This window comes from Condylura cristata, unplaced genomic scaffold (assembly GCF_000260355.1).
Source record: "Condylura cristata isolate star-nosed mole 26May11 unplaced genomic scaffold, ConCri1.0 scaffold00001, whole genome shotgun sequence".
Taxonomy (NCBI): Eukaryota; Metazoa; Chordata; class Mammalia; order Eulipotyphla; family Talpidae; genus Condylura; species Condylura cristata.
Window position 1 is genome coordinate 32,633,452 of NW_004567102.1, and position 21,780 is coordinate 32,655,231.

At 33.1% G+C, this 21,780-nt stretch overlaps 1 protein-coding gene across 1 annotated transcript in view; it reads left to right on the forward strand.

Annotated features, from left to right (window-relative positions):
• The window catches only part of BCKDHB (branched chain keto acid dehydrogenase E1, beta polypeptide), a 169,448-nt gene that overhangs the window by 107,394 nt on the left and 40,274 nt on the right, over positions 1-21,780 (forward strand). Inside the window, exon 9 of the mRNA XM_004673644.2 lies at positions 17,531-17,617. Within this exon, the coding sequence (XP_004673701.1) occupies positions 17,531-17,617 (87 nt within the window). The remainder of the gene's footprint in view (positions 1-17,530; positions 17,618-21,780) is intronic.

Sequence of the window (21,780 nt, forward strand, 5' to 3'; positions counted from 1 at the left end):
AATGAACCATAATAAAAGAAACTTTTCAGTCATAGTTTGTTTTTAACTCTGAAGGAAGATATAGAAAATTTTTAGCTTTAATAGGTCACTAATTCTTTGTAAACATTTAAAAATTTAAATACTTTTTTATTAAAGGAGAAAGTATTAAGATATGGATTAAATTGATTATCCATATATCCATATTAAGATATGAATTAAATTGATTAAGTTGTCTTTAGGTAGCAATTCTTAAGTAATTTTTCTGCTGAGATAATCACTTTATTACAACATATTTCCCTAGGACATTGTATCAGTGTTAGTGGTTTACATTCAGACATTTGCAATGCACTTATAAGGGTCAGTGAGTACCGACCACTAGAACCACCTCTCACCAACCCCTAGAACCATCTCTTACTGTTTTATAATCAACTCTGAGAAGGTGAAAACTTTTCTGACTTTATAGTATCCTAATATGGCATATTTTTTATCTGCTACTATTTTATCCTAATCTGTCTCCTCTTTTATTGCACATATTATTCTTTATTTACATCTCATGTCTTTTTAAACTCAGATCCTTTTCTGAGAATTTATTTTTTCTCTTCAAATTTATTATAAAGTGTGATTGCAAAGTAATGTGATTGGTTTTGATAGTTTATCAATTAAGTTTAAAGATAATTCCAAGATAAAAATTGTAAAAAATGTGTTAACCCAAACACTTTATAGTTAAAATAACAGTATACATATATATGTATATATTTTTTCCTATATGATTTTTAAATTGCAGTCTACACTTTTAGATTGAAGACTGAGCCCAGTGCTGTTTGCATTGATTTTGTAACTTACTGTTTTTACTGATCTTTGTATCTCTATTACCTGCAGATTAGAAAAGAAAAAAGTGCCATATATAATTCTTTATGAGAACTGTATCATTGTAATTGTTATTTTTCTCAGTCTATTAAAAGTCACTTTCTACAGTTTTCCAAAAATGAATCTTCCTTGTGATGATTTCATTTCTTTGTAAACCGTGACTTCTGTATTTCTGCACTTAGGAAGTACATGTACTTAGGAAGTACATAGTACTAATTTTTCAAATACTTTAATTTCTAGAAATTAAAGGGTAAATCAGATCACCTCAAAGAGTTCATCACTAAAGACCCTGACATTTTATACCATGCAGTGAGTAAAAGCTAAATATGAAGAAATCAGTTTGTTTTCCATGTTGTAGGATTGTATAACAAGAAGTGTTTTACCATTACCTGTAGCACACAGGCATGCTAGGGTTTGGAGAACAATGGAGATTCATTGCCCCTAACTAGAATTGTGTTATATGTTTCCTATACACTATGTTTTAACCCTGTGAGTATAATGAAATACATCATATACTGTGTTTAATTTTCTAATTTTTATTAGAAAAATGTAGTGCATGAAAATATTATATATGTTATTCTACTCATTGATTACCAGGATCTGGTAGCATGACTCTGCCATCTGGGAAGTGATTGTTGCTTTGATGCTTTTCCGTAGCTTATTTCCCCAATATTGGGATTTTGGGGGAAACCCTCAGCTTTTCCTCCTCCTGTGCATTTCCTTTACTTTTACATTATTATCACACATGATTTTTATTTCTGGTCATCAAAAGAATGTTTTCCCCCCTCCACCAAATAATTCTCTGATCCTAGCTGAGTAGCCTACAAATCAACTTAGTCCTGACACTCCCTTGGAGACAGTGTCAGAGCTCACATGATAAAAGCTAAGTCTCTTAATACTGCTCCCACCCTTGACAAATAGCAATGTCAAGTTCTGTAGTAGGTACCAGGTCATCCAGTTTCTAATTGGCCCATGACCCTTTCCTCAGGCTCTATTAACTTTTTAGACCGACTCACAGAACTGGCAAAAGCATATAATTTTGCTAGGTTATTATGCTAGGCATGATAAAGGATGCAAATGAGCATCTGGATGAAGAGAGAGAGGTGCATAGGGTGAGGACTGGGAGAGTTTGGAGGGCAGAAGCTTATGTCTCTGAGGAGTTGGGTGTACAGCCCTACTGGCATATCAGTGTGTTTGCCCACCTGGGAGCTCTCTGAGCCCCACACTATTGGTATTTTTATGGATACTTCATCAAGGAGGATTAAGCCTCCTTGATCACTAACTTGATCACTAAGTTGACTTTCAGCTCATCTCTCTTCTCAAGATAATATGAGTTGGGAGTAGGACTGAAAAATCCCAAGCTTCTAGTCATGCTTTGGCGTTTCTAGAACCTGTTCTCATTCAGGAACCTGTTCTCACCCAGCTTTTTGCCTTATCAGAACAGAAGATGCTCCTATCACCCAGGAAATTACAAGGGTTTCAGTACCCTTTGTCAGGAACCCTGGCCAAAGATCAAATATTAGAACAAAAGATGCTCCTAGTACTGTTATCACTTAGATATTCCAAAGATTTCAAGCACTGTATGCCAGAAAATAAGGGCAGAGACCGATACATATTTTTATTACCTCATACCATAAAGTTTAGAAGTTTCTATAACCTGTCTTTAATTGAGAAACTGTTAATTTCCCTACTGGCCATCATATTGCCAAAAAATAATGAGCTTAAGTCAATAAAATTCAGAGTTGGCAGAAATGATTAATATTCTTGAACTTCCTCCTTTAATGTCATTTTATATTTGTTTCTATACATTTATACACATGATGACATACATACGCACCTATATATATATAAGTATATTGACATGCATGTGTGTGTATGTGTAAAGGTGTTTGATTAAGAAAGCTTTGATTTAAATATTAAAAAATCACCATTTTTTGTAGATATTTTTGATAGCTTAGTTTTTTAATTGGAAAGAAAATATTTTCATGACAGTCTTTCTTGAGTTTGACTGAACAATGTTATTTTTCCTGTGCTCTGCAGCACTGTGTTCACCGCACTGATATCTCTGTGATATCAGGTAGCTCCTTATTGTTGGCTTCAGTTATTCTTTCTAAATTAAATTCACTGTGGTTGGCATATTTTGTTGGCTTCAATTTTTCAGACAGGAGATATAGCTGTTAATAATATTTAGCCATGGTAAATGTAATGTTTAATTGAACAGTTTTGTTTTTATAGCAATATGGTTCAAAACAGAAACTTCTAATTAGACAATTACTGAGTAGCAGAAGAGGATGTTTTCAAATTTGTGTTCTTATGGTGACAGTTTTGACCTAAAATCTAGTAGTTTCTTGGTACAGTTTTTACTTTTTATAATTACTTAGAAGATGTGAACACTGGTATCATTAACACTATATTTCAGAGAAAGAAAGATAAATAATTTGTGATCCACTCTATGAAATCTACAAATCTCAACTCAGAAGAGAATATATTGTTGTCAGGGGTGAGAAGCCTCAGTATAGGTTGGGCAAATGGATGAAGGTGGTCACAGGGTACAAATTCCCAGTATAAGGCAATGTGATGGAGATGTTGTAGATTCCATAATATTTTAAACTAATGTTATTTCAAAAAGTTAAGAAGAAACAACCAAAAGTAAAGTTTCTCCTGTCTTGAGGAATATATTCTTACCTAAAATTGATAAGGTGCTTTTGATTTAAAATCCTAGTTTCTCTTTAATCTCTCTCTTTCTCTCACTCTCTCTTCCACTTTCTCTATTTCTCCCTTCCTCAGTACATACCTGCATACCCATCTCCAAAATATATATGATGTGTGCACATTATACAAACAATACTTTGTGTGTGTTTGTGTGTATACACACAGACGATTTTATAATAACATTTTAAAATCTAGGAATTCTTTATATACAACAAAATGCACATTTTAATGATTGAGTTCACCTTTAAATTGTTGCTTAATGTTCTTCTTTTAAAAAAATAACACAATAGCTTATTTTTCACATCATTTTGTGCCTTTTCCCATCTCAGATGTAATCCTTGTGGGCTTTCCATCACCAAATCACGTGTGCCATCACCATAGTTTAATGTTCTGCTTTTATACTATGTCCTCCACAGTAATTCATTAACAGACTTTTGCCTTTGTCTTACCTGGTAAACAAACAAGAGTGGCTGATGAGGCAGTATTTCTACATAAAAGTCCCAAAGTGTTCGAAGGTAAGTGTCATGCTCACTTTGCCTCAGCTTTTGGTCAGCTTTACCTAATACAGTTGCCTGAGGAAAATAGGTCACCAAACTAAACTAAGGATTCACATTTTCAGGGACTTCTGGAGTTTGAAGGCATTGTAACATTCATTTATTTAACTCAGAGAAAGCCAATAGGATTCTGATTACAAGTAGAGGATGTGGCATGGGGTATTCTTCCTTGCTTTGTAGGATCCAAGAGAAAATATTCAACAAAAATTTGTCATCTGTCTTTAAAATATGTCAACCTTGCAAACATCTTTTTATCACTAAACTAGTACTGTAGAATAAAAGATGAAGAGAGAACAATTTCTGTCCACTGTTTTCACACTGTTTAGTGTTTGCTGGCAACGAGTTCTGCCTTGCTCTTTTTGGTAGGATTTAAAGATAGGTCTGGGCGCAGCCCAAGGAGCAGGCTGTCAGATAACTTGGAGCCCCAACAGTAACCAGCGGAGAGTAAGGATCTGCCTGTCCCCAACCCAGCATTCCTGGTTTGAATGTTATCCCCACCTAGGTCTCCTGATAAGGAGTAAAGACAGTGTGGGATAGTGTGAATGTTTATTCCATGTTGCGGAGATCATGGGATGCAGCTGTTTTTCAGCATTAGTACAGTCTCTCACTGAAATTCAAGCTGACACATAGAATGAACCCTGTTCTTCACTTTCATCCTATAATTCTTTGGGTCATAACTCTCTTCCTCGTGCCTCTTCAGCATTTTCTCCCATTAGAACTAATTAGATGGATGTCAGTATGTCTCCAGTTTTGGCTTAGTTTATTTGAATGTGCTTTTTTCCAACATATCATCATTGTAAGATGTTCTAGGAATGTTATCCTATGATCAGAGTATCTAGGACTGTATTTCATGGGCCTAGGTCTTTAACCTATGTTAGGTCAGAGCCTCTTCTATTCTTGGCTGCCTTTCTCTTGTGACCTTCTGAGTGCAAAGCTTTTTCTTACTATATGGTACCTATGAAAACACAATCATTGCAGTAAAATGAGTGCCTTCTAGGGGCCAGGACTTTAATATGGAATCAGATTTTCTCACTATACCCACGGAACTAGGTTATACCATCCCCAAATTTCATATAAAAGCCTAGACCCAGAGAAGTTAATTTACTTACATTAAATAACAATGGTAAATAGAATTGCAAGATTTTATTTTCAATCAGTGCCTTTTTGCCTGCCTCCTGGCTGAAGCCATGTGCATTTTATGGACTACATTGCCTGTATTTCGGCACAAATGCATGTTGTTGTTGTTGTTGTTTTTAAGATGGCAATGCATGCTAAACCTATATTAAAATGAAATGCTATTTGAGAACTGGAGAAATCTTAGCATAAACATGTTTTTTTTCAAAATAGATGCCAGCTCCCATCTTGTGTTCTGGCTGATTTCTTGTCTTGTGATTTTAAAAAGTGGCTCCTTAATCATTTGGTATTGAAGATAATACACATGTCTATTAATCTCACTCATCACACCATTTAATTTTACTCAAAAAAAGGGCCTTTGACATGTTTGCAATGGAATATTGGATCGGTAATGACTTCAGCTGCTGAGTATTTGCCGATTTATGTCTCCAATGCACTCCCTAGCCACCCCTTCCTCCCCAGTGCCTTGCTCAGTGATCAGGGTAGCTCTTTGTTCCAGGCCAGTTGCAGTATTATGGTTTCCGTGTCAGTCATGCAGAGCCAGTTCTGCTCTTATTTCAGAAGTAATGGTCGCCTGCCTGGTGTAAAGTGATATGCTCTGGCCATGTGAGGCTCTGGGACAGGGAAGCAATAACATTGATGGTTACATTAATATTACACCCTCATGTAGTTTTCCTGGTTTCATTAGAAACTGTGGTTTAAAATACATGGGCTCCAAAGAGTGTAGGTTAAAAAAAGTGTAAAAAAAAGCTATGTATATAAACTAAGGCACATATTTTATGTCATACTTTTTTTTTTTTTTTGTAGTAGATGTGAGATGACTGGTTTTTCTTAAAATAGAGATCTGCGAATAATTTCCTATATGTTTTCCAGGACTGTAGGTTGTCAAAAGAGTAACAAATCCTTGCATGTTCCTCTTAATGTAAGGGAAATAATAATAAACTAATCTCTTTCTAACTAACAGGCAAACTCTGTATTTAATGGAAATATACTTACGGTAAAGGCCAAAACCAATGGTAATAATTTTTGATTATTATAAGCATTATTTTTTAATCTAGTTAATCTGAGCTAAGTAGGGGGTTGGAAACTTCCAGGAGGGTGGTTCGAGTGGTGGTGAAATGATAAATACTCATCTTCTGTGCTCATGTTGTGACTCTGAGGAGAACCACCTAGGCTTATCCCATGAGTCTGATCTTTGGGTTTTCCAACCCTTTTCTGGTTTGGGTCCTCAAATAAGCCTGATTGTTTCCATTATGCCGCTTTCATTTTCTTCTTCTACTTTAAAATGTTCACCACAGCTTCTTTTTTTCCTGTTCATACCTGTTCCCTGTGGCTCAGACAGGACACACTGGCTTCCCATATCTCTGACGGCTGTGGCCTGGCCAACATCCCAGTAATGTTCGTGAAAATTAACAATTTGCATTTTCAGAACTGATGATGTGGAGGTGGTATGTGTGAGACAGTGGGGGTCATAAAAAATTGTATAGGTTTTTTCTTTTATGTAAAGGAATCTTCTAGAAATTTATAGTTTGATATAATTACTTTAATTTACTTTAATCAATAAAAATGTTTCTCATCTTGGAGGTCCCCTGATGATGACTTTAAAGTCACCATTAAGCTTGTTACCAAGTATAGCATGTTACCAAGTATATTGTGGGAAGGACTTCAGAGCTAAGTTTTTTCTGGTACATTTAAATTTTCAAATACTGAAATTGTCTACTCATGATGTCATTTTGGACATATGCAGGAATACTGAAAACCTACACATTATCTTGGATAGCTTGTTGTTTTTCTGGGCTTTAGAAACATGTAGTGAAGAAACAGCTTGAATGCCTTTTGAAAAACTGAATCTGCTTTGCTAAATGTAATATTCAGTGAAATGGATGTTTATGGTGGTAAATATCTGCAAAATGTTTGGGAAGGTCAGAATGGAAGGTTGCCTAATTTAGTGTATAATTATGTGGGTAAAGATCACATGACAGAACGTGCATTTTAGCATTTGGAAAAAAAAGTATCGTTTCATCAGAAGGATATTTCCTTAACGTACAGGTTGCAAACTCTTCAGTAGATTCCTGACTGGAGACATATTTTTCTTGATTTTCACAATAAAAAAAAGTCTACATATCTAAGTCAGCAGAGACTTTGTTTTCCGGTCATCCATGTTTACCTACCCCTTGCTGCTTTGGTTATTTTCATTTCTTCCTGGGGCCCCAAGACCTCCGTCTAGTGTCCCTTGCTAAAGGCAAGCTGTTTGTAAATGTGGTCTCTGAGTCTTGTGCCTTATGTTTAAAGTTGTCAGACTGGAAAGAGGAAAAGACTGCTCTCCCTGATTCCAGCCCCATTTCTGGAACCAGCAGACCTCAATTGGGCTTAAGGAAAAGAAAGATGAGAGAAGTGTGAGAGGTAGAAGTGTGAGAGAAGTGTGGAGTGTGTGTGTGTGTGTGTGTGTGTGTGTATGTCTTTATATTGATACTTTGAGCAGAGATCAGTTTTCCACATTCATACATTTAGTATATAGTTATGAAGTCTGCTTAGTATATGAGTTTGGTGAAGGATTAGGGGGAGGTACCCAGAAACATGGATCTGTTACTGCATGGGTGTTAGTTTTATTTGTATAGTTTTAGTTCCATGTGAGATTTTTATGTCTCATTTATATCCTTTCTCATCTAGTCCTATAGTTTTCTTAGAATTTTTACTCTCTTGTCTTTTAGTTTCGTTCTGTATTTTGCTAACAGCTGTTGTTTTAACACTTTTCTTAGGAACCATTAATAGCTAATTTTTCAGAATGCTTTTCTTTTGAATGATCAGAATGAGTTTTAGCATTCCCAATCCCATAGGTTCTATGGTTTACTCTGTTTTGTTTATTCATTTTGACGTCCTTATTTTAGCTGTATCCAACTTTTTGTGGTTTAATGGGCATAACTTCCTTTATTTTTATTTCTCCTTATCAATAAAAAAGTTGCAGCCTGAAGAATTGTAAATCAAGCAGGAATGAGTTACTGATATTGTGTGGGTTTATGAAGAAAGAAAATTTTAGTTCTCTGAAAAACGATAGGATGCAAATTAAGATACAGATTTTTTAAATATTGAATTATATTTTTGAGCCACTGTAATTTTGTCTCCTTACTACTTTTCTGTTAGCAACGAAAGCTTTTAGTATAATTTTTGACCTTGAGATTTTTATAACTGTGCCTTTTTACCTTTCTATCAAAATAATCAATGAATATTTTTTCTAAAGGTGTTCTTTTCTTGAATCCACCTGCCACATAACAGCTTTTTGCCACATTTTGATTTCATGAGAATGTGGAGTATATATAGTTTGTTTCTCTCTTGTGCCATCTCATATATATATATATATATATATATATATATATATATATATATATATATATATATATGTTATATATATATGTTATATATTTTCATTAAAATGCTTTTATTATAATACCACTTTTTTTTAGCTATACCAGTAAGATTTTAAATGCTACCCCATGTATATGAGTTTTATTTTGTAATGAACGAAAAATCCATTCACTCCAGCAGAGTTGGATCATTCTCTAGAAAATGAAAGCATTTATCCATGGTGATGCACAAATGTAACAGTGTTTATACTTTTGATCATTCCTTAGAGAAAAGTATTACCTTGGTAGACAACCAGCTGGCTTTAAGGAAAATTGTACTCTTGATGTGCACTTAAAACAACAGGGTAAAATGTAGCTGGCTGACAATCTTGGTTTTCACTAGAGTTGCTCTCTTATTACTCACGGTATGCTGGGAGCATTAGAGATGATGTCAGTTTCTACCCTTTAGAACCTTTATGATGGCCAGACATAGTATTTGCCTCTATTGTCAACACTTGAGAAAGATTTGCCAAATGGAGACTTATGAGTTGAAAAAGAGAGTAGTTGTTTTAAGAAGAGAAAAATTCATTTTTTTTTTCAATGCCATTTAGGAAAATACTTCAGAAGCTGGAGTTTAACAATTCTGGAAAACTTTATTTTTATCAAATATAGCTTGGATTTAATGCTACTTTTTTTGGTCTTTCCTTATTACTTATTATAATTTAAAGCAATCTTTCATTTCGTCCTTGGGTATGGTTTGTCCTAGGACATCATGTCAGTTTATGTCACAACCCTTTAGAACCCTGAGTTTACTCTTCTTTATTTCCCCAGTACATGTGAACAGCTTAAGAAATTGTTTTGACATGAACTATTGCCCTTTGGAATTTATACAACATGAAAAGTCAATTGGGAAACTGTAGATAATAAATAGGATGATAGTGATTTTCTGCTCTGCTCAGCATCAGTGATCTGGCTTCCTATAGCATTGTTCTCTCTCAGAATATGGAGAAAGATACCAAGGCTCACAGAGTTCTGGATGTGCAATTAGACTACTTTGTTTATTTGGGCAGCTATAATCACTAACAAGTTATCTTTGTAATTCTGATATATTGATTTATCTTTGAAAATTTTTCAGGAGAGGAGTGCTGGAAAATTACCTTGGCTACTCTGGTAAGGATATATGTGACATTAGTGATCCCAAGAAAGAGTGTCTTTGAGTCAATTTCAGGTTAGAGGAGGATGAGGAAATTCCCAGTGTGATACATTTTCAGGACAGAGAATGTGGTAAACAATTATTTTATTAAATATTTTTCCATGTAGAATAACACATTCTGAGAAGATTTAAATTCTAACTAAAAAAGGGAAATTAAGAAATCACACATACTTTCAAAATATTTTTTTGTGTTAACAAGAAATATCAATGTGGATAAAATACTTAAGCAAGCATGCTTTATGATTGAACATCACTAAATTATTAGGGAACTGCAAATCAAAGCCACCATGCAATACCACTATACATTCATGAGAGGTCTAAACAAAGCAAAAATAAACAACCCAAACAAGTGTTGGTGAGTTTAGGATGGATGTAAAGAAATTAGAAGTCCACCTCGACTATTGTGGAAACCAGGTTTGGCTTCTCAACAAATTAAATACAGGATTACCACCTGATCCAGCAATTTCAATTCTGGGTGCATATCCAAAAGATGTGAAAAAAGAAGCTGAAGCAGATATTTGGACACGTGCATTCATAGCAGCATTACTCCACCAAAAGGAGAGAGTAACCCCTGTCCTAGAGATGAATAGATTAACATGTGATATATTCACAAAATGGACTACTAAATAGCCTTAAAGAAGGAAATTTTGACATGCTATAACATGGGTGATCCTTGATGACATTATGCTAAGTAAACAAACCAGTCACCAAAGAGTACATATTCTATGCTTTCACTTTTATTTTCTTGGAGGCAGAGAGTAGAGTGGTGGTTATCAGGTGTGGGGTTGGGGGTGGAAAGGGTGAGGAGTTATTATTATTATTATGTTTTTAAAAGAAGATTTATTTATGTATACAGAACTGGGGTACAGACCAGAGGTGCAGGTGCGGTGAGAGGATTCACCAGAGACGGAGTAGGGAGCAGGCAGGTCAACGAAGTACACTGCTGAGAGGAGCAATGTGTGTGTCAGGAGAGGGGTGGAGATCGAACTCATGCTAAAGTGGCTTTAGCTTCTTAGTGCTGTGCTTTAACCTGCTGCACCACCAGGGAGGGCCCGAGGAATTATTTAATGAAAAATGAGTTTAATTGAAGAAGATGGAAAAGTTCTGGAATTGTATGGTAGTGATGGTTGCATACTTTGTGAATGAGCTACAAGAACTGTGCACTGAAAAATGGCAAAGGAAACCAGTGAAGCTCTGTATGGATTTTTTTCAGTTAGCCTATACTATAATTGATATGCTAATCTAAGCAAGGGTTATCTGATCTGTCAGTCCCTTCCCCAAACACACACTATGTGTCTGGCACCATGTGTGAAGGCAAACTTACAATTAATGAACAATAAATTTGTGAAATTGTACTGCTAGTGGTCTTTACTGTTGGGTCTGTTTCTAGATTTGCTATGTCTTATGTAGTACTTATTGTACTCCTGCATTTTCTTTTATGAGCAGAGCAGAAGCACAATTATAGTAGGGTCTTGTTTTCCCTTTTGAATGCATTCTACTGTTGGAAACTCCAAAGAAGAAGCCTGGAAGAGCTCAGGATGGTTCTCAAATTAGTAGATGAACAAGATACAACCTTGAATTGTGCAGAAACAAACAATTTGGATCTCTAAACGCCCTTCTAACAGATGTCTAAACTACTATAACAAGGAAACTACCATTTGTATATGGATATACAAATTTGTATATGGATATACAAATTTGTATATGGATATACAAATGGCAATTTGCAATTTATTCCTTTTATAAAAATGTGAATAGAATTGAAGTGGAGGTTGGTTACAAGTTTATGAAAACATCTTAAAAAAGAAGTGTCCTTAAAAAAAAAAGTGTCCTTTGTGTTTGTGTATTTGTTCTAATAACACATTTTAAAATAATGCGTACAAGAATAGGAACATGTGTTGTACTATTAACCTCTTTATTAAAACCAATTTGAAATAGAGAAAATAGGGAGAAAGAGGTGGTTTGTAAGTTCTTGTTCTTTATCATAATTAAAATAGTGATTAGAGATAAGTTGTGAGACTTGCCTTTCACTGCCTTTTTATAACATCATTAGTTGTTCTTAGGAGCTTAGAACTATCAGAAAATTGAAGGCTTGTTAGTGATTCATTAAGTCAGTGTGTCCACATATGTTTTTTAAGTAAAATCAACATTAAGAGTCTTTATTGAGCATCCAGATTCAAAACCATATGGTTAGGTACATAATACTTTATACTATCTGAAATTTATGCTTTTCAGTGACTTAAAATATGTTGGGAAAGATAGTATAGAAATAGACACACTCCTGTGAAAATGGATATTCCCCAAAACAGGCACAGAAAGACATTTAGGTACTTTCAGACTGCTTTAATCATATATGTGCTTGCCCCCAATAAAGCAAGCATAATTCGTTTCTTTTAATGCATATTTGTCATATACTGGGTTCTAAAGTAGACAGTTGTAAATGCGCACATTCCCTGTCTTCAAATTTATAATGTTGAGTGTGGTTGAAAAGGGTTGGGTTCCAAGCAGTAACATGGAGTGATACTATGAAGTGGATTTCCACTGTTGGTAAAAGAGTCAGCTGTGAGTTCTGTCTTGACCTTATATTGACTCTTGCCCTGATACCTTGGTTTTAGGTTTCATAGAATATTGGTGCTTTGTTGGCTGCTCACAGTCTGTTAGGAAATAGTTGCTAGCAGATATATTATGAAAAAGGAGGAAAATGGTACCATGGGATTTTAAAATAAGGGAAACCTAACTCTTTTGGGGGTGGGGATTGCGGGAGGGGGGTTGTATTAAAATGAGTCTTGAGGGATGGATAGCATGGCTGCCAATTTGGAGAAGGAAGATAGCTATGTCAAAGCATGCGGCACATTCACACAGTGAACGTAGAGTGGTCTGACCTGACTGAAACCTACAGGGAAGGCAAGGTTGATGAACAGAAACATGTTGGTCTGACATATTTTAAAGTAGCTTTCAGAAAAGTCTTCACTTCTAATTTTCACAAAAGTGATTTTTCCAAGTTCCTCAAGTGTTTCAGCTCTGATGATATAAATAATTTAGACAAGAATGAACCAATGACCGTGTCTACAATTTTCCCAACCAATTCATGCCTGTCTTGCTATTATTTGCTCAGTCTTGTCCTGTCGACTCTGTTTAATTCTCTTTGTGCTCTGCTTACTTTCTGCCTTACCTTCTTTTTCCATTTGAGTGATAAAGCTCTGAGAATTTAGTTTGCTCAGTTTACGCTATTTTCCTACAATACCAACATATGTGTAACCCCACCACTGATAGCCTCGCCAAAGTGGACTTTTCCAAACTTTCTCTGGAGTTTCTGACTGTCCTTTCTGTTTTAGCATTGGTATTTCTCTAGCGAATATCAGCCTGTGGTCTGATGGTGTGTGAAGGTCATCCTAATTAATAATCTTTGCTAGGTATATATTAATGTGTTCACTAGTTTGTGATTCATTGTGATGTTATTATGCTGGCTAACTTTTCAAATGGACTACTAAACAAGAAAACACTAAACATTTACTTCATTTATAGTGAAAATTGAAGCTAATTAAAATTATGCTCTTAATGGTGCTAGATGGTATAATTATAGATTAATAAGTTCTTGATTAGTGAAAGACAGATACATGATTTTATCATGAGGGTCTTTTGATTTTGAAAGGAAGTAGTAAAGTGCAACCTTGATGCTGCTTCTGCTTTTCATTAGCTTTAAATTCAAGTAGAAAATGTTAAAAGGGCTATAAAATGCCTATTGAAAGTGTTATTTTCCTTATCTTATCAGAAAAGGCCGCTGAAGTTCCTGTTGGTCAGGTTGAATTGCTCTGTAGGGAGAAAAGCTTGCTACAGATTTTGAGTAAGAAATAAAATATATGTACTTTTTTTGCTTTTTGAATGTCAGTGTCGTATGTTCGGGGATATGGAAGCTTAATGGTCTAGCTGTCTGTTTCATTTTCTCCTGGAATGACAGCTTAACAGTTTTCCCGGTTGGGTTGTGTTAAAATCTTTAAAGACCAGATTCACTAAAACATATGTCCAATGTTTAGGCAGCCAAAGTCTCTGCAGTCACTTTAATGGACTATAACTTAGCAGCTCCATTACCACAGATAACTTGCCCTTAAAGCTACATTAAAATATCCTCAATTTGGAGCCTGTTATTTTATACTTAAATTGTTCTGGGACTTGCTGAAGTGTATTTTCTTTGCACTATCTTAAAAGTAGATTTTGCTAAGAAAGCAATAGCTGAAATAAACAAGGGTATGCTTAAGACAGCTAAATTATTTAACTTAAATAAAAAAAATATTTAACTTAAATAATAAAAATAATTTCTTAATGAACTTTTCTTGAGTGTGTACCATATTCAGAGCATAGTGCTAGGCATCCTGCATGGGTAATTGAAATTATGACTAATGATGTGTGGGTAGAAGGTAGACAGTGGGGAAAGTCATGGAATGACTAAACCAGGAGCAAGGTATCTTCGGGGTACACTTGGAACCAGGCTATTGTGACCTCTGTTGTTTGTAGTGTCCTGTGTTTAGTGGTGATACTTCCATAGTTCTCTTGTGCTACGATGCTGCTGATGTGTTAGTGCAGAGGGTGACTCATTGAAACAGTGACAGAGTGAGATTCCATAGGGCACATCCAGAATAAACCAGTGCCAAGTAACTTGCAGCCACCGACAGTTTCACTCCCAGTCTTTTGAAATTGTTTATGTTCTTCTGACCAGTGTCTGGTGGCCTTGAAGAGGGGGACAGTGCTTTTGCTGTCTTAGAAGGCACAGTTAACAGCCACAATCCTCATTTCTTATTGATCAGCTTTTTTTCTGCTGCCATTCATTGTCTCTAACTCACTAGTCTCCAGTTAGTTGCCTTAAGCCAGAATCCTAGAGCAGGACATGATGAAAAGATGAAGAAGCAGATACTGGAAAAGTCCCATATTTTTGAAAATGATCAGATCTTTCCTAGCTTTGACAGGTTCAGCTTTCATATTAAAAAGCTGCTTAAACTCTAATTTTCTTTCAAGTGCAGAAAAACATTTATCTCAGAAAAGTTAAAAAATTTCTTATAAAGCTAACCACATTTCAAACAGTATTAGCATTTATACCCATGCTATTTATTTTAAAAGGGTTTACAGCTATAGAACAGCAACATGGAGAACCTGTTACTTTTACCCTGTATGTTAAAATGTTAAACTTTCCTGGAGAAATTTCATCATTGTGCCTAAGAGCATGAAAATTAAATGCCTATTAAAGTAAAAAAAAGTATGTAGTTTAATCAGAAAATCTTATTGAATCATGAAAGAAGTAACACTTCCAATTGTGTATATCTGCAGCTATTTCCTTAAAATATTAGTTAAGTGCAAATAATTTTCAAAATGGTATAGAAAAGAACAAATCTTTAGAAAATTTATTACATTAAAATGTGAATGATAAAAAGCTCATTCTAATTTGGTTTGTATTGTAACTTACCAAATCATTAAACTATATTTAAAGCTCAATCTTTAATAGGATATGCTGATTCTTTGCAGTTGTGACTTTGAAAATACTAGTATTACTTATAAGTTGAGGATTTTTCAAAGTGTTGATGTAACTTTATGTTAAACATTTTAATACATTCCATATATCAGCGATGATTTTAAGAAGCAAAATGAAAGTTAGATGACTTATGATTTTTGAGACTATGGTTTCAACATAATGTATATTTGTTACCTTTAGCGTTAATTCGAGGTCTTTCCTTTTGTTTTTTATTTATTTAGACTACTTGCAATAATATAAAAATACTTTTAATGGAAAACAGTATTCACCTCACATTTAAACTTTCACTGTTGCTCCTCAGAAGGAGAATAGTTTGGAAGGAATGCTTCTAGATTATTATTACATATTGGATCAATATATGTAGCTGTTTACTGGTGCCCTCACCACTGTGGTGGTGTTTTTTACAAAATGAAATTATATTGTTTAACAATTTCTTATTTTACCAATTAATTTTCATGGGCATCATTTTATATCCCCAGTATTTTACACACCTGCATAATACTCTTCTGAATTCATATACTTAGTTTATTAGACCTTCTCCTGCTGAAGTACACCTAGGTCTCTGGATTTCATCTGCTTACAAATTATGTTGCATGAACTACAAGGTTTGAAAGCATCTGACCTGGGCTTAGTTTCCCTATCACACTTTGCAGGTGACCTAGACTGTCTGCCCTGGTTGCTTGCTGGCCTTCAGGGATCATTCCAAATTTATCATTTCACATTGGATAGACCTCAGGTTAGATAAAGGCACCAATTTGCCTGTGTGGGATTTTATATGTCAGCCTTTTCATAGAACTTTGCCATTTCTATCTGGTAGACATTTAAGATGCACCATCTAGTTTGGATGGATTTTGGTTATACCAACCTTAGGCACTTATCTTGACAGAGTTCTGGGTTTCAGAGCTCTAAGAAAAAGGACTCATTGTTAAATTTGTTGTTTGAACTGGTGATCCTTAAAATCAAGGCATCTTTTAGAGAATACTTTGAAAATGCATTTGTTTTTGAATGACGGTGGAATATTTTGACTTTTTATATTTATAACCACTTGCTTTGAAATTTGATCTGGACTTTGATATGTCATATTATTAATCATAGTTATAGAAAGTCTAATTCCAATGTCCCAGCCAGAATTTCACTGGGGCTATGAATGGTATTTACTAAGGTGTTCATACAATTTTATGTTCTTCCATCACTATTTACATAGTAGATTCAGTAATTTATTTTTATCATGGCTACAGGCTATATCTTGGACTAAACCATCTGTTGACTAAAACTGCTGCATACTTCTAAAATTTAAACTAATTGCTTAGATTTTGTATGCATATATAAATTTATATGCTTGGAAGAGTTTATTTTATATTTGTGATAAAATAATATAGAATTTGAGGAAAGCAATATCAAAATATTAGAGATATTGAGAAGAAATGACTTCTTTGGCAATATGGTAATTGTTCAGCATAGTTTCCATAATTGTTGGTTGTTGATTTTATTTTTTTACCTCCAAACACAGGTAGCACCCTGTGTTTATCATAGCTATATCTTTTAATTTATTATTGTACTTATATCACGTACAATGTTAACTGCTAGACTGCCAACATTACTGTATATAATGTTTTCTATGCCAAAATATGGTTGCTAACTAGATTTCAGTGCATGTGAATTGATCAATGACAGTTAAATTCCATTTATTTTTGCAATAATTTCTTACTAGTAGGTTTCCTACTACTAGTATATACACTAGCTTGAACTTTTTCTCTACTGTAGATGTTACATGCTATTTATACGTTTTCTTTCTCTACAGACCAGTATTTTCTAAGACTACATACTTATATGTATATACCCCAAAATGAAGCAAAAAATAACTTTTATACAAGTAATGTGAAGAAAGACAATTAAAATATAGCACACAATAAGCCAGTTTAAAACCCAAAGACATATATAGTGGAATGTGGTTTTAAACATTTTTTATATATATATAAAATTGCAAATCTCATTTTTCTTTTGTATTAGAATTATAAAGAAATAGTAAAAAAAATTTAACAGTGCAAAAATCCAGTTGAAAATGAATGAATTGTAACTTATTTGGAATAAAATCAAATCACTAATTTTTATATTAGGAATTGAACTTAAATAATTTTTATTTAATCAAAGCAGTCATAATATACTCTAAATATGTATTCTCTTCAACATGCTTCCTTTTCTTTTTCAGTCCGTGATCAAAACAGGGCGACTCCTAATCAGTCATGAGGCTCCCTTGACAGGCGGCTTTGCATCAGAGATCAGCTCTACAGTTCAGGTAGAGTAACATTTTGGCACTGATGTTGTACAATTGCATGTCCATTCCATGACAAAAATTGCTTATCACAATATATGAAATATATTTTTGGAAATGCATATTTTCCATTTGACTCCACTACCCTTCAGTCAGTGATCTAATTACATCTTCTAAAAAAGAAATCTGAAAATTACAAAAATTGAGAAATCATTTATAGAAAGAAGAAAAATTTTAAATGGGTTAATAAACCACTGTTAATAAACCATTTGCTAGGACAGCAGGAAAAGAAAAATCTTTTAAATTTGAATTTGAGATTTTTAATTAACTTGTCATGAAATTGGTTAAAAATTGTTTGATCTTAGATTTTTATAGTCTTCACCTTGTAAAAAGTGAATCTGCCAGATGTCTAATTTAAATGCAATATAATTTAAAAATAACCTCAGTTTTATTAGGCTAACTCATAATTACATTTTGTTGTGCTGTTGGCAATACTTTATAAATGGTTTAAAAATTTATTTGTTTTTTAAGACATTAAGTAAGATGATGAATCTTAGGGAAAAAAATCCTGCCAACCTGTTTATAAAAGTTAATGTTAATTAATAACTGCTTAATACTTTATATCACAGATATAAATAAGATGATTTTAAGTGAGCATCATTTCTCCTAAGTTCTAAAATTAAAAATTAAAATGGTTTTAGAGTATCTGAATTTTAAATTTAGATTATCTTTGTAGTATGCAGATATTGTACTTTTTATTTGTGTTGAAATCCATTTTTAAGATATGCAAGTTAAGAATTTCTTTGAGTTTATGTTTAAAAGAAGTTGATATAACATTATATAAATAACAAGTTTTAATATTTAAGCTTTTAGACAAGCAAATATTTCTGTCACTAATAGTTTTAAACTAGATGAAACAAATTTACAAAATAGATTACAATAATGCTTAATTATAGTCAAAAACAAAATTATACTGTTTTTGTTATATGTCCCTAAAATTTTTTAAAAAGTAAGTATCTGAGTTTTACAGATTTACTTTTCCCCTATTTATTAAATATGTTAAAATTTGAAACATACTGCTTATTTTTACATAACATACATATTTGGTATTAATTGTGCATTTTATTCTTTGATAGCATAATGTACTAAATTTTGTAAAAAATGCAAGGGGGAGTCAATAGAAGGGTGAGATGGAGTGGGGTGTTATAAGAATAAATCACCTTAGCACACAGAAGCCATTTCAAGTTAGAGCAAAGCTGGTAAAAGAAACTGGGATTTTCTAACTCATATTTAATATACAGTCCATTTCAAATGATAGTAGTGATTCTTGTGAACAGAACAGTCTATGCAGTCTTGTTTCATTTTACTCACTAGATGTCATCTTATTGGTATCTCAAAAATTTTATTTGTATTTAAGTATAAAAGAAAGACAAATAGATCATAGAAATTATAATTCCTTTTGTGAAGTCCACTTTCTCTAAGTGTGCCTTTTAAATTTGATCTATAAACTGTGAATATACTGCAATAGATTATAACATTTTTCAGACTGGAAAGGAAATAGAAAGATTATCTAATCTAGTTTCTCCTGGTCTTGAATAATATGTGTATTTATGTTAATGGAAAACTGTTTCTCCGATGCTAAGAATATGTGAATTCCAGTTAAAAAACACTATATTGAATTAGAAATGCTTATATAAAAAGCTAGCACCGACAGGATCTTAAACTGTGTTAAAATCAGTTCCTGAAATTGTGTAAAGTTGTAAATGAGATTATCTAAACTGTAATAATGTTTATATCATAACAGGAAGATACCGATACAAAACACTTAATCTCCCAAGATTCCCATTCATTCTCAGTGTCTGCAATCTATAAACTATAACAAAAGTGTTCCTTTTTATAGAGGAGTATTTTGTCATCCAGAGTGCTTGTGATTTACCCAGTTAAAAGAATTAGTGGAAGGTCTGGACTGAAGTGGGAGTCTTGAGTAAAGGTTGAGTGTATATATGCATTCTTTATTTAAAGTACTGAGGGGAAGATAGAAATTTGGTTCACTATAAAATGCTGTTTTTTTCATCTTAAAATATTTCAGCCAACTTATCATCAACTGAATTAAGACTAGGATGTAAAATTTGTAAAGGGATCTCATTTGATAGTTTTGGGAATTAGAATTTGATTTATTATAATATTAAACTTAAAATGTTAATGTTTTGGTTAATTCAGATTTTATTTGCACATGTGTAAAATGTGATACATTAATTTTAATAAAATATAATGAACCTGATATCCCCAAATATTTACCTTTGCCACTTTTATGTATTGTTAAGGGAGGAAAAATAAAAAAGAAAGCTAGACACGCTGAGAGTTTCTTTTCTTTCTTTAGGGGGGCAGGGATAATATTTGCTTTTAATTAGAGTAGTCTGAATAGTAAAATCTGCTTTTCAGTAATTATTTCATATAACAATTCAAGTAAATGCAATTACTGTATCAAGCATTTTATTTATAGCGGCTTCTTTCCCTATTATAAGTGAAACTTATATCAATTACCACTTCCTTAAGTGGAGGGTGAATTTGCTTTCAATAGTTGAAATAGCTCCCATTTCTAGATGTCTTTTTGTTATGTATACTTCATCAGGTTGAAAAGATAAAATAGGTTTAGATGTTGAAAACCAGTTTTCTGTAACAGCAGCAAAATGTGTACAGAGAACTTTCCATTATCATCTCGAAAAGAAGTTTGAAATTATGAACAGCAATGATTGGCGTCTGAGCATTGCTATTAAAATTTGGGCAATTCTCACTATATCAATGAAGGTAAACTTTATGAGAAAGTGAAGATAGCATATAAAAATCAGCTCTAAAACTGTTTTGTGGGGATAAACTTAACAAATGACTAAAACAATATTTTAAGAAAATGATTACTGACAAAACTACTGTTTTTTAAATACATTAAAATCTGAAAACACCATTTTCTGCATTCCTCAAATTTTAAATTATTACCTATATTAAAATATTAATGAGCCTACATTACTATAAAGAGTATAAGTTTTAAGTTTATGGTTGGTATTTTTAGATAGAAAAATTATATCATGGTATGTAAAATTGAATATCAAGTAAAGGAATTTTTGCTAAGTATGGGAAGTCTTTCCAGCATTCCTTTTAAGGTTATTTTTAGTTACATGTGTAAAATATAAAAAGAATGCATGTAAAATATATTTACATTTTATTTACATAACTTCCTGGTTTTTGGCAGATGACTCTTCCATCATACAAGAAGTTCAGTGTCCACATTTTAAGTTTATGCATGACCGTTGCCTGTTTTTCATAAAGCCATTTACTTTATTTTAAAAATGCTCACTGTAAGAGTTATTTTGAAGTAAGTTTAAACTCACAAAAGTGATTATGAGACTACTTTCTAGTGATTAAGCATAATTATTTTTTACTAATATTTATCAGTAGTTTCTTTGTAATGTTTATACAAATACTTAGCAAAACTCTAAACCAATATATGATGTGAGAACTGCTTTGCATTCCTATTGGATTTAATTTAAATTAACTGGAGAGCAGGAAAAGCTGATGTCTCCCTATGGGGAGTTTTCTTGGTCAGTCATCCAAAGCTTCACTGTCTCTTCTCATCTAATTTTACATTCTCATCTGTTCTCACTTTGGGGTAAGGAACTCTTTCCTTCTTTTATTTAACATAAACCCAAAACTTGGAGATAGGCTTCTTTAAAGGAGTTACACAGTCTATTGTATACCCCATTTTGTGGAAAAGTGCAGACAATAGAGTTTAGGGAATTCATGATCTCATGTGTAGTTTTAAGCACATTTTATTGTTTCAAAAAGTTATGTAAATTAGTTTTATGTGATATTTGTATTCTTTAGTTTCATGAAACCATGGCCTGAAAAGAAAATTCTTTACTGTACAAAAATGTCTTAACCTCATCCATTTTAATGTACCCCAAATTAATTTATAAATGAAATATTCAAAATAGGCATTATTCATTTAAATATTAAGAGCAAATAATTTGTGGCCTTTTAAAAGGAGCTTTAAAGAGCATATTTTTGTAAATCAACCTTTATTATTAATTTCTAAGACATTTCTGTAGTGATGAAATAAATTTTGACTGATAGGTTTGTGATAATAAAATGTTTTTTTTTTTCTTTTTCTGGATTCAGTGCATAATAATAGG